The 12,422-nt window shown below is 39.3% G+C and overlaps 1 protein-coding gene across 3 annotated transcripts in view; it reads left to right on the top strand.

Moving 5' to 3' along the window:
• Positions 1 to 12,422, top strand: part of LOC138169303 (protein regulator of cytokinesis 1-like) — a 67,991-nt gene that overhangs the window by 13,284 nt on the left and 42,285 nt on the right. For all 3 annotated transcript variants that reach the window (XM_069098657.1, XM_069098656.1, XM_069098655.1), the window contains exons 6-10: positions 53 to 202; positions 1,947 to 2,094; positions 7,458 to 7,594; positions 9,449 to 9,544; positions 10,869 to 11,015. In XM_069098657.1, coding sequence (XP_068954758.1) covers positions 53 to 202; positions 1,947 to 2,094; positions 7,458 to 7,594; positions 9,449 to 9,544; positions 10,869 to 11,015 — 678 coding nt within the window. The remainder of the gene's footprint in view (positions 1 to 52; positions 203 to 1,946; positions 2,095 to 7,457; positions 7,595 to 9,448; positions 9,545 to 10,868; positions 11,016 to 12,422) is intronic.

The following is a 12,422-nucleotide window of genomic DNA, read 5'->3' on the forward strand; positions in this document are numbered from 1 at the left end:
CTTCCTTCCTTCCTTCCTTCCTTCTTTCCTTCCTTCCTTCTTTCCTTCCCAGTTAGAGGTGCTGAGAACTGAGAATGAGATTGTGTGTGAAGAACTACATTCTCAAATCCAAAAGCTCTGGGACAAGTTACAAGTTCCTTATGAGGAGAGAGAAGTCCTGGCTACATTCATGACTGGGTCAATACCCAAGAGGAGAATAGCGGTAAGGAAACACAGTAGGCATTAAAAGCACTGGCTGGGAGACAGTGGCTTTTCATTCATGGGCCACTTCTTGAAACTTGCTTCCTCCCATCCCTGGAATTCCCTCTCTCACTTTACCTCCCTAGTTTCCTTCAAAATTTGACATAGGTGCTGCCTTCTACCCAAAGTCTTTCCTGATTTCACCCAGCTATTGGTATTTTCTCCCCACCCTCATTGCTTTCTGGTTATTTTGTGTATGATTATTCATGTATATCCCATTTCCCCTGATAGATATAAGCTTCCTGAGGGCAGGAACTGTTTCATTTTTGTCTTTGATAGAACCTGGCATAAAGTAGGGCTTGATATTGCTTGTATATTGATTGACTGGGCCAGCAGTTGGAGTCTTTAATGATTGTCTTTTATAAAACATTTCCTTTGCAAGCTATTTTAAATAGGCCTGTTTTTTTAAATTCAGTTTGCAAGACTTCTTTTGCTAGGAATCTCTTCTATGGTTTTTATTCTTGGAAACCATCATGGAACAAGAATTTGAGTAGTTAGCATTTTGAAAAATGGCCTAATGATTCATTACTGTGTGTCCTGCCCTGTTCGTTAATAAGCTGATATGCACAATATCCATCCCATAGGAAAGAAAATTCTTTCTTAGTGCCCTAAACTAAGGCCCTCTATCTGGCCCATTAAAAGGAGAAAAGAGGGGTGGCTAGGTGGCACAGTGAATAGAGCACTGGCCCTGGAGTCAGGAGGACTTGAGTTCAAATCCAGTCTCAGATACTTAACACAAAAAACTAGCCATGTGACCTTGGGCAAGTCATTTAACCCCAATTGTCCTCCAAAAGCAAAAAAAAAAAAAAAGGAGAAAAGAAATGTGGAATATTCAATATAAGATCGTTATGGAATACTATTGTGCTGTAAGTAATGATGAGCTTAATGATCTTAGAAAAACATGGGGGGCGGCCAGGTAGCACAGCGAGTAAGAGCACCGGCTCCAGTGTTGAGAAGACCTGGAGATCAAATCCCAGGCTCAGACACTTAGCACCCACCCAGAAACACCTGGCCGTGTAACCTTGAGCAAGTTACTTAACCCCTATTGCTTTAAAAAAAAAAAAAAAGAAAAAAGAAAAACATGGAAAGACTTGCATGAAATAATGAGAAAAATGAGCAAGAGAACATTGTATACAGTAACAGCAATATTGTTTTAAGAATGACTTTGGGGGCGGCTAGGTGGTGCAGTGAATAGAGTACTGGCCCTGGGGTCAGGAGGACCTGAGTTCAAATCCAGCCTCAGACACTTAACACAAAACTAGCCCTGTGACCTTGGGCAAGTCACTTAACCCCAACTGCCCTCCAAAAAGAAAAAAAAAAAGGAATGACTGAGCAAATAATTCATTTTGACTACCATAAATACCCAGATTAATTATAAAGGTCATATGAAGAAAGATGCTATCTTCATCCAGAGATAGAGCCAATAAATAGGAGTAAATATAGAATAATTTTACATATATATATACCTATGTGTTATCCAGTGGTAGCCATCTCTGAGGGAGGGAAGGACAAAAAAGGAAAAAAAGAAATTTACACAATAACTTTATTACATTTAAAAGGAATAGCAAGGTATACACGATAGATTTGCAGTTTCATGTGTGATCATCTTTTTTATTATACTATGTCATGGAAATATTTTTCTTCCATAAATTAAACAAAGAAAAGAAAAACAAACTCTTTTTGATGCTTCCTTCCACTTTCGGCAGCTTCAGTCAGAAGCAGATCGTTTGGAAGAGCTGAAGGTTCAGAACCTGAAAAAGGTGATTGAAGCTGTCAGAGAAGAGCTGGCTCTATACTGGGAAAAGTGCTTCTACAGCCAGGAGCAGAGAGAAGCCTTTGGTCCCTACTTTGATGGTTGGTATAGGAGATGTCAACACAGCTCCGTAGATGAACCTTTCTGTTCACTCTCTTTGTGTTATCCTATTTTCATTCATTTGTGTAACAAGTATATACATGAGGAGATCAGACACAGTCTGCCTTTTCTAGTTTGTGGGGTCACAGACTTAGAGTTGGAAGGGACTTTGAAGATAATTTAATTTGGCCTTCTTATTTTATAGATGAGGACAAATGAGGCTCGGGTTAAGTGATAGGTTGCTCAGTATGAGGCAGCAATGTGATGCGGTAGCCAGAAAAAGCTAATATGAAGTGAAGTTGACCTGAAATATGAAGGAAGTGATTTATTTTTGGAGGGGTGGGGAGGGAGAAAAGGGGTTCCTAGACCTTTGGTTTCACTAGTGTTGGGAACTTCCAGTGAGGAAATGCGCCCTACCTAGGCAGATTGGTTCCTACTTATATTTTATAATCTTAGATGCCCAGAGTACTAACAGATTTAGTGACTGCATCCCAAAGCCAGGATTCATCAGAGGCAGAATTTGTAAGCAGGTCTTACTGACATCAGCTCACCATACATAATACCACACTGCCTCTTAAATCAGTCTGTACTATTGGGACTAGCTCTGGGTGCCACATTTTATAAAATGATCCATAACTAAACAAGTAAACAAGGATCAACGGGATTGTAAAGGAATTGGAGATAATGCTGTAGCAATGATTATTTAAAGGAATTTGGGATCTTTAACCTGGGTATGAGCAGACTTTTGTGGGAGGGGAACACAGGAAACATGATAGGTCTTCAAATATTTGGAGAATTGTGATTGTGGAAAAAAGTATTGGACTTGCTCTGCTTGGTCCCAGAAGCTACGGAGAGGATTGTTTTGGCTCAGGGTGAGGAAGAATCTCTGAAGGAACAAAGCATCCAGAAGTAGAATGGAATGCCCAGGGAGCTTTGTTCCCCCTTGCTGAAGGTCTTCAGGTAGAGGTGGGATGAGCCCTTGTCAGGGATTTTGCCATAGAGGAAATGCTTACCAGATTGTTGGTAGCAGTAGGTGACTTCTGAGGTCCCTTCCAGCAGTGGGGTTTTGTGAATATTTTCAATAATGGGAAGTTCTCTGCCCTATAAGGTGATCTGTTGTATCAGCAGATGTCTGTCTGAGAGTCATTTCTTCTCTTAAGCTAAAATCTCTTTCTTTCCTGCTGGTCCTAGTTATGTCCTCTGAAAGAGAATCGAACAAACCTGGTCCTTCATTTGTATAATAGCCTTTCAGTTACTTAAGAGGAGACCTGACAGCTTTTTCCAATCTTCTCTGTCCTTAACTGTCTCATTTTATTTATTTATTCATTGATTTATTTATTTAGGAAGAGGGAAGGCAGGGCATTTGGGGTTAAGTGACTTGCCCAATGTCACACGGCTAGTAAGTATTAAGTGTCTGAGGCCGGATTTGAACTCAGGTCTTCCTGACTGCAGGGCTGGTCCTCTATTCACTGCTCCACCTACCTGTCCCAACTCTCTCATTTCAGACTGGAATTTAAGGCCATTCACATGCCACAGAGATAAATGTGAATCATATTTTGTATGTGAGCCATTCCTTCTATGAGATAGTTACTGGATCCCCATCACGGTCTGGTCCTCCTGGATAAACTCTGTTTTGTCAGGACTTTTAAAATTATGGATATCTAGGACTAAATAAAATGCCCAAGGGATGAGGACTGGACCTGTAATTTCATTGATATATAGAATCCCAGGTGACAAAACTCCTTTTACCAAGGTAGGTTGGCATGTTTTCTGCCACCTATACTCTTAGCAAGCACTGAGAGGTCAGGTGATTTGCTTGGGGACACACTTTTGGATTGATGCCATCTATAGAGTTTTTAAAAAATAATTATACCTTCTGGGACTGGCCAAGGACAGAGCTCTGAAGCATATTTGTAGGTTGAGGGAGAGAGAAAAGGAGAGAGTTTTGTTCTGTAAAGTTAAGCTCAGATTTTTAGGACAGGTCACCCTGGGCTGCATCCTGAGCTCCATGGCTCTTTGGAATACATTATTCCATTCCCTTCTTCTAGTGGACACAGAAAAGTCTTGCATTGTGTGACTGTCCTTTCCTTTGTATTTGAAGGTCTTCCTTCTGATGGGAAGGAACTTGTTTCTGAACTGAATTGTTATATTTAACCATGGGATCTTGGAGTTTGCAGCATTCGTTTTTTTTCTGGAGGCAATCTATGAATTCTTTCAATTGGAATTTCATTTTCTATGTTTAGAAGTTCTGGGTAGTTCTCTTCTATTTTTCCTTAAAATTAAAGTTTTTTATCTTTTGTGTTTTTCTGGGAGATCTTTGGTGCTTAAGGTTGCCTCTGTGCATCCTATCTGCAAAGATAATAGTATGTTTTGCTTGTATAGTGAACATATTTTTAAATTTTTTATTGTTTTTTTGCTTTTTTTCTTCCAGGTTGTCTTTCAGTTTTGTGTCTTTTTATTCCCAATCTGTGTTCTCTCCTTTGTTTTTTCACAGATTCAAGTTTTTCTATTCTTCTCATTATTTTTGTTGTGTAGTACATAAATTCTACTCTATAATTCTCATTTCTCTTTTAAACCACTAAGAAACAGCCTCTTATGGTTCCATATTTACCTCGAGTTCGACCTGGTCCTCTTGTTTCATCAAATGTTTAATCATTTTCCTTCATTATGCATAATTTATTCTTAGATGCTAGAACTCATTTACTAGATCCAGAGGCCATATTTCCTTCTGTTGTTATTGTTTTTCTTGTTAATTTATCTGTTTATGTACAAGGTCTTTGAGTTTTTTTCTTCTTGAAATCTTTGATACTTTCTGTCCTGTCCCCCCATCCCCCACCTTATTTTACTTACCATTCACTTCTGATTCCTTCCCCTCTAACTGTGGTTTCCTTGGGGATTGGATTTCAAAGCATCTCAGATTCCTCCCACAAATGGGGATTTCATTTGTTTACCAGCCTAGGTTTCTACCATAAGTGACTTTTGGTCAGAATCAGCCTTAGGTGGATGCTACGCTTTTTCTCTCAGGCTTATTGTACAGTGCTGTATAGCTCTCCACAAATACAGTGTCTTGTCTTTGTAATCTTTCCCACTCCTTTTGTTCTTTAGTTCTCTGGCCTGGCACCAGCAGTTCAGAACTTTGCTACACTGGTGTTGGGGTAGATTTTGATGCAAGCTTGTGTCAAGTTCTTGGGTCTGCTAGTGCTGGTAGCATGGGAGCTAGGAATAGGGTGTTGAGTGAGCTCCGGGTCAATGGGTGTCAGTTCCTGAGCCTGGGAGGATTTTTTTTACCTTTTTTGGGGGGATTCTGTGTGTCTTAGACCATGGAAACAGTGGAAGTTGTTTATCTTTGGTACATAATTTCTATTTTGGCATTTAAGAGGTCATGAAGATGAGAGAAAATGTCTAGTCTACTATCTTGTTGCTCACATGACCCAGAAATTCTATTAGTTATTATTCTTACAATCTGATGAGAGGATAGTTGGGAAGTGGTAAAGATAGGGGCAGGCCTACTGGGTTACAGTAATTGTTAAGTAATTAGTCAAAGTTTAAGAGGTTAAGAGGAGCTAGCCTAGGATGGTGGCAATAAAAATGGAAAGGAAGTGATGGCTACAAGAGACATTTCAGAGGAATAATTAGTAGGATTTGACAGCTAACTGAGAGGAAGGAGGTAAAAATTTCTTTGAGGTTTTGAGCCTGGGTGTTGTCATTGATAGACATTTTTAAAAAGATGCAAGTAGGAGGGGTTTGTTTCTAGTAGGAAAGAAGTTCTGTTCTGAATGGTCCTAAATCAGCTATGATGGCAGGACATGGAAATGGAGATGTCCTAGTAGGCAAATGTAGATACGAGATTAGAACTTGAGTTGGTAGATTGCAAGTGGCTTGAGAAAAGGGGCTTTTTCATTCCCACTGCCTAGCATAGTTCATTGCATATAGTTGGTACTTAATAAATATTTGCGTGAAATTGAATATAAATCTGAAAGTCATCCAGATATGGATTATAGTTGAAGCTGACTAAATTGACTTTCCAAGGGAAATTATAGAAGTATTACCCTATGCCTGTCTATTCATGGAACATGTCATGTATACTGACAACTGTGGGAAGGGAAATAATAATAATAGGTAACTTTATATAAAGCTTTAAGGTTTGTAAATCTTATTTTATATATATATATATATATATACATATATATAAAGATATATTTATCTCATACAACCCTGTAAGGCAGGTTCTATTATTATTCCCATTTTACAGATGAATTTAATCTGAGAGAGCTTAAATGACTTGCTTAGAGATACATAGCTAGTAAGTCTTGGGTGTAGAATTTGAATTCAGGTCTTTCTGACTCCAAGTCCAGTGCTCTGTCCACTATGATAGGGTAAAAGGAGATATCTGAAGTGATCTAGGAATATTTGAAAAGAGGAGAGAATCACATTGTTAGCTGGGGAATTGGGAAAGGAATCATGAAGGACATGGCATCAGAGCTAAACCTTGACAAAAGGGAAGCATTTAAGTAGGTGGACATGAGGAAGAAATGCATTTCGGTGATGGGAAACCACTTACACAGATGTAGAGAGGCAGGAGAGTTCAGGGTAAGACTGGGGAACATCCGGCAATCTAGTTTATCTGGACTGTAAGATTCACGAAAAGAAATGATGAAATGAGACAGCAAAAGTAAATTGGAGCCAAAATGGACAGGTACTTAAATTCTAGGCTGAAGAGTTTGTGTTTTATCTTTTAGATAGTAAAGAGCCAGTGGAGGTTTGGAGGCTTTGGACTGATAGAATCAGACCTGTGCATTAAGAAGATTATTTTGGCAGCTGTCTGAAAGATAGATCGGAAAAGAGGAGAGATGTCATGGAGCCTGTGTGTAGAATCTGAGACTGGAAAAGCACCAAGGGACAACATCCTCATTTATGTCCCATACTTACATAAATACAACAAGACTTTAAAGTCATTAGTAGTAATCTACTCCCTGGGCTAAAGATGGTGATGTTGCTCTATGAAAATCTGTGTGCATCTTGTGTTACTGCCTTTTTCCTCATGTCTTTCTGTGTCTGTGCTTTTCTAAAGTCTTTCTGTCCTTTAAGAAGCCATATGGTGAGAACAATTAAGGTGACTTTAAGAATAGTCTAAAAATACTTCATTTTTAAAAAATGAACAAAAATCTAAATTTTATATTATAGAAAATGAATCTTTGAAAAATAAGAATATATTCTTTCTCATCAGACTTGCATTAAAGGCTGAGTAGAAAAGTGAGGGGATGTAGGAAATGGGGTCATGACTATTTAGGGGCATTGAAATATTAATGGGGGCAAATTTGGGCTTTTTTCTTCTCTCTTCTGTTGAACCCTGACTGTCATGCAGAAGACTACTCGGAGACTTTGCTCCAGCTCCACGATACTGAGGTGGTGCAGTTGAAACATTACTACGCGGTGCACAGAGAGCTGTTTGAAGGTGTCCAGAAGTGGGAAGAAAACTGGAAACTCTTCTTGGAGTTTGAGGTATTTGCAGAACAAGAGGAAGGCAAGAGGAAAGGCAGCTGAAAAAATAGGAATGAATAATGGATCAGGGCTTTCATTGGGATTCCTAGATGAAGAAACTCCCTCTAATAAAGCAGGTCGACCCCTTCCCTGCAGCTTAAAGTCTTGGAGAGTTAGGAGTTGAGAGGTTAAGTTAATTGTCCAGAATCAGGCAGCCAGTATGTGACAGGCAGTACTTGAACTCCAGATCTTTCTGCCTCTGTTGGCAGCTTTCTGTCTACCATGCCAAATATGTCAGATTGCCTTATGCACGGTTATATGAATTTAGCAATACAAGATTTCTGAAACTTGTGAATTGTCCAAGGATTTGTTGATAGGTATTTCTGTCAATCATACCAACATGCAGAAACATATAGATACTGGTTTATAATATGCTCAGAGCTTAGCCCCACAGTATATAAAAACCAGTGGGCCCTGAGCAGCAGTTTCAGCAGCCTTATAAAAGTCTTAATCACATAGTGGAAGAGTACAATAGAATTTCACAGAAGGTAGAAGCAAAGATTTACACATCAAAAAATAGCTAGCAGAAGGGGAAGATTTATATCAGGTTAAATAATAAACTAGTCAGTAAATGCTGGGGAATATAGCTAGACTTTGCAGACTGACTGTTAACATAGAAGTGATAGCTAGTTACTTGACATCCTTATCTTAAGTAAACAGAGGTAATAAAGCTTGAGCTGGACATTCTCCTATTGCTAACAAGTTAATGACTGAAGGTATAGTAAGATATCTTAGCAGGGGTGGCCAGGTAGCACAGCGAGTAAGAGCACCGGCTCCAGTGTTGGGATGACCTGGGGATCGAATCCGGGCTCAGAAACTTAGCACCCACCCAGAAACACCTGGCCGTGTAACCTTGAGCAAGTTACTTAACCCCAATTGCTTAAAAAAAAAAAAAGATATCTTAGCTTGATCCTAGCTAGTTATGTGTCTTACTGTAATGGTAGTAATAGTAGCCAGAAAAATTTTCTTAGGGCACTTGACTTTGCCACCTAAGTCTCCTAATTTTCATAAACTGCTTCCTCCACCCCCTGAAATCTTATAAAACTGCCTGTGTATCAGTTTTAGTTTGGGATCCATATGGATTTCTTTTTAGATAGTATAGCTTTAGTGTGGAGAGATAATCTCAATCTTTCCTACCTCCCATCTCTTGTTGGGATTTGAAAATCAGAGACAAATGGACAATCAGGAAGCATTAATTATGTGTCAAACGCTGTGCCAAGATCTGGTGATACAAAGAAAGCCAAAACTCCCCTCCCCACAAAAATCCTAATTGTCCCTGCCATTAGGGAGCTTACATTTTAGTGGGAGAGCCATAGAAATATTTAATCATATGCAGACTAAATGCTAAGTAACCTTAGTAGGGAAGTCACTAGCAGTGGGGGGGCACCAAGGAAGACCTTCAGAAGGTGACCTTGGAACTGAATATTGAGGGAAGCTAGGGTGTCTGAGGCAGAAGTGAGGGAGGAGAGCATTCCAGGATTGGGAGGTCAACTCAGCACCTCTGGGGTTGACATAATTTAAGCAAAGTAATCAGAAAAGGGGGATCATCATCCTTACCTCTGTCATTTCTCCAGCTTGTCAGCCTATCAGACTTTGAAATGTCTTTTCAATTTTGGTTTATTCTTTTTTAATACTGGGCTTAATTTTTATCATAACTTAATCTTATGGGGAGGAAGCGTCAACCTTTAAAGCTTCCTTTCTAGCTCCTTCTATGTGTAGTTCTTTGAGATTAAGGGACTTCTAAGGAATGAACTAGTTATGCTGAGACTTAAAGGTTGAATGCTGACTCTAATTGAAGCATAATTGTTTCCACAGAGAAAAGCTTCAGATCCAACTCGTTTTACTAACCGTGGTGGAAACCTCTTGAAGGAGGAAAAACAAAGAGGCAAGCTCCAAAAAACTTTCCTTAAGGTAGTATCATTTCTTTGACTGGTTGACCCATAATTCCAGAAAATCATAACACCCGAAGGTTTTGCTCTGTAACTGTCTTCTATATACTAATCTGGTAATGTTGATGAACGTTTGGAGCCTGTGATGTATGTCTCTTTGTAGCTCAGGGACAAGCCTCCTTAGCTTTGTGAGAGCCTTGGGTTTACTGGTTCTTATCTAATTTACATAAACAACTCATATCAAGGCTTTTTGTCATCAGTTGGATTTCAGAGCAGTATCTCAAGGTCTAATGGAGGAGACCATCTGCAAACTATTTGCATAAAATGAGATCTATTTAGGATAATTTGCAGGTAATTGAAGAGGGAAGTTAATGAACATTAAGGAAGACAGCTTTTTGCAAAAAATGGGATTTTAGTTGAGACTTGAAGGAAGCCCAGCAAAGGCAGGAAGGAGAGAGAGAGAGAGAGAGAGAGAGAGAGAGCGTGCATTCCAGGTATAGGGCATGGCCAATGGTGCAAGGTGGAATGTCTTGTGTGAGGAGTAGCAAGTGTCACTGGATCATTGAATATGTGGGGAGGAAAATAAGGCACAGAAAGTTTGGAAAGTTAGGAAGGGGCAAGATTATAAAGAGCTTTAAAAACCGAACAGAAGATTTTTTATTTTATCCTGGAGGTAATAGAATTGATTAAATAGTGGAGAGTGACCTGATGAGATTTCATACTTAAAGAAAAGTTTGATAGAGAAGTGGAGGATGGACTGCAGTAGAGAGAGATTTGAGGCTGGGATGTATAATGAGTACAGAGGCTCAGCCAGTGAATTTTTATTGTGGTGACATTTTCCCCTCCAGAATATTAATTGTGAAATTATGCATATATCAAAAATAGTTATGTACACTTTTGGGGGGCAGATGTTAAGATACAGTTTTTAGTTTTAAAATTTTCCTAGTCCCTCTTTTTTTAAAAAAATCTATGCTCCTTAAATCCTTAGAACTAGCCCATGTATCTCTAGCCACATTTTAAGTCTCAAAGTGCACTTCAGTTTCATGAGATTAAAATATAATGGGTGCTATAGCACCATGGGTCTCCCAAGCAGGAACTTCTTAGAAGAAGTGAAGGGTTGTGGGTTTTCCTTCCTTCTCAGTGTGCTGTGAATGAACCAGGCCTTTAGGATTTTTATTATCCGAACATTCCAGTCAATGACAGGCACATCCTTTGCTAACATGTTCCTGTTAGAGATACCACAGAGTTGCTCCTGAACAGAAGTTTTCTTTTGAAGAGATTTTCATTGTGACAAAAGGGTTGAGGACAGTAACCTCCCCCCCCCCTTTTTTTTTTTTTGGCCCCAGCTGGAAGAGGAGTTGAAAGCACAAATTGAACTGTGGGAACAAGAATATTCAAAGGACTTTGTGGTGAATGGGCAGAAATTCATGGAGTATGTGATGGAGCAGTGGGAGATGCATCGTTTGGAAAAAGAGAAAACAAAGCAGGAGAGAGTAAGTCTGCATAAAGAAAGGGAAAGAAGAAAACCAGTAAAGTTTTTTTAAATAATGAAGTGTATTATAATATTTTTGTTAGGGATTATGGGTGATAAGAAACCAGCCCAGGTCTGCACTTTACCTTCAGTTGTTGTTTCTTTTTGTCCTGAGGATGTAACACCAGATTTTTCCTTTTATAATAAATTTTTATTACAATATTTTGGTTTTTTATCACCTTCATTGCCCAGTATATTCCTCACTTCCCCTAAACTCTCTATAACAAAGAATAAACATGAGGGGGGAAAAACAGTTCAACAAAACTAACCCACATACTGAAAAAAATCTGATATTATATGCAATATTACACACCATTGTGCCTCACCTTTGCAAAGAAGTAGAGCAAGGCTCCCTTTCATACCGTGTTTCCCCGATAATAAGACCTATCCCGAAAATAAGCCCTCCCCTTACTGTGTAAGGTTCCTCTAAAATAAGCCCTCCCCCGAAAATAAGCCCTATTGAGATTGCTACTGTAGTGAAGGTGATCCCCTGTGCTACATGCTACATTACGGTACCCTCTGTATGCACCGTCCCCCCCCCCCCCCTCCAACCCACCCCGCCCCCCCCCGCCCCCCCACCCCGCTGCCACCGCCAGAACGGCACAATCCTTTTTTCCCAGTGCTTTGCTTTTTTAATAAAGGTACATTTTTTTGTTCACATTTACCTGTTTATTAAAATTGCTGTCAATGTTCATTAAAATGAGCCCTCCCCTGAAAATAAGCCCTCTGGTGTTTTTCTGTCCAAAAAAATAATAAGACAGTGTCTTATTATCGGGGAAACACAGTAGTTCCTCTTTAAGGCCAACCTTGTTTGTAACATTGTAGCATTCAGTTTTGATTGCTTTGTTGTCCCATTTACATTGTTGAAGATATTGTGTATATTATTGTCATCTTTGTGCTTATATCATGTTGCATCAGTTTGTATACATCTTTCATGCTTTTCTGTTTTCCTCATATTTATCATTTCTCACAACACACTGTAATATTCCATTGAATTAATGTACCACAATTTGTTTAGCCATTCCCTAATCAATAGGCATGTATATTGTTTCTAGTTCTTTGCTTCTGCAAAAAGATTTACTATTAGGGGCGGCCAGGTGGCTCAGCAAGTAAGAGCACCAGCTCCAGTGTTGGGATGATCTGGAGTTCGAATCCCAGGCTCAGACACTCAGCACCTCACCCAGAAATAACTGGCCGTGTAAACTTGAGCAAGTTACTTAACCCCAATTGCTTAAAAAAAACAAAAGATTTACTACGTATACCAGATTATTATTATTATTATTATTATTTTAAAGCAATTGGGGTTACGTAACTTGCTCAAGGTTACACAGCCAGTTATTTCTGGGTGTGGTGCCAAGTATCTGAGCCC

The sequence above is a fragment of the Petaurus breviceps genome, unplaced genomic scaffold (assembly GCF_028583685.1).
Source record: "Petaurus breviceps papuanus isolate PSGF00001 unplaced genomic scaffold, PetGlider_PUasm1.0 37, whole genome shotgun sequence".
In the NCBI taxonomy this organism is placed as follows: Eukaryota; Metazoa; Chordata; class Mammalia; order Diprotodontia; family Petauridae; genus Petaurus; species Petaurus breviceps.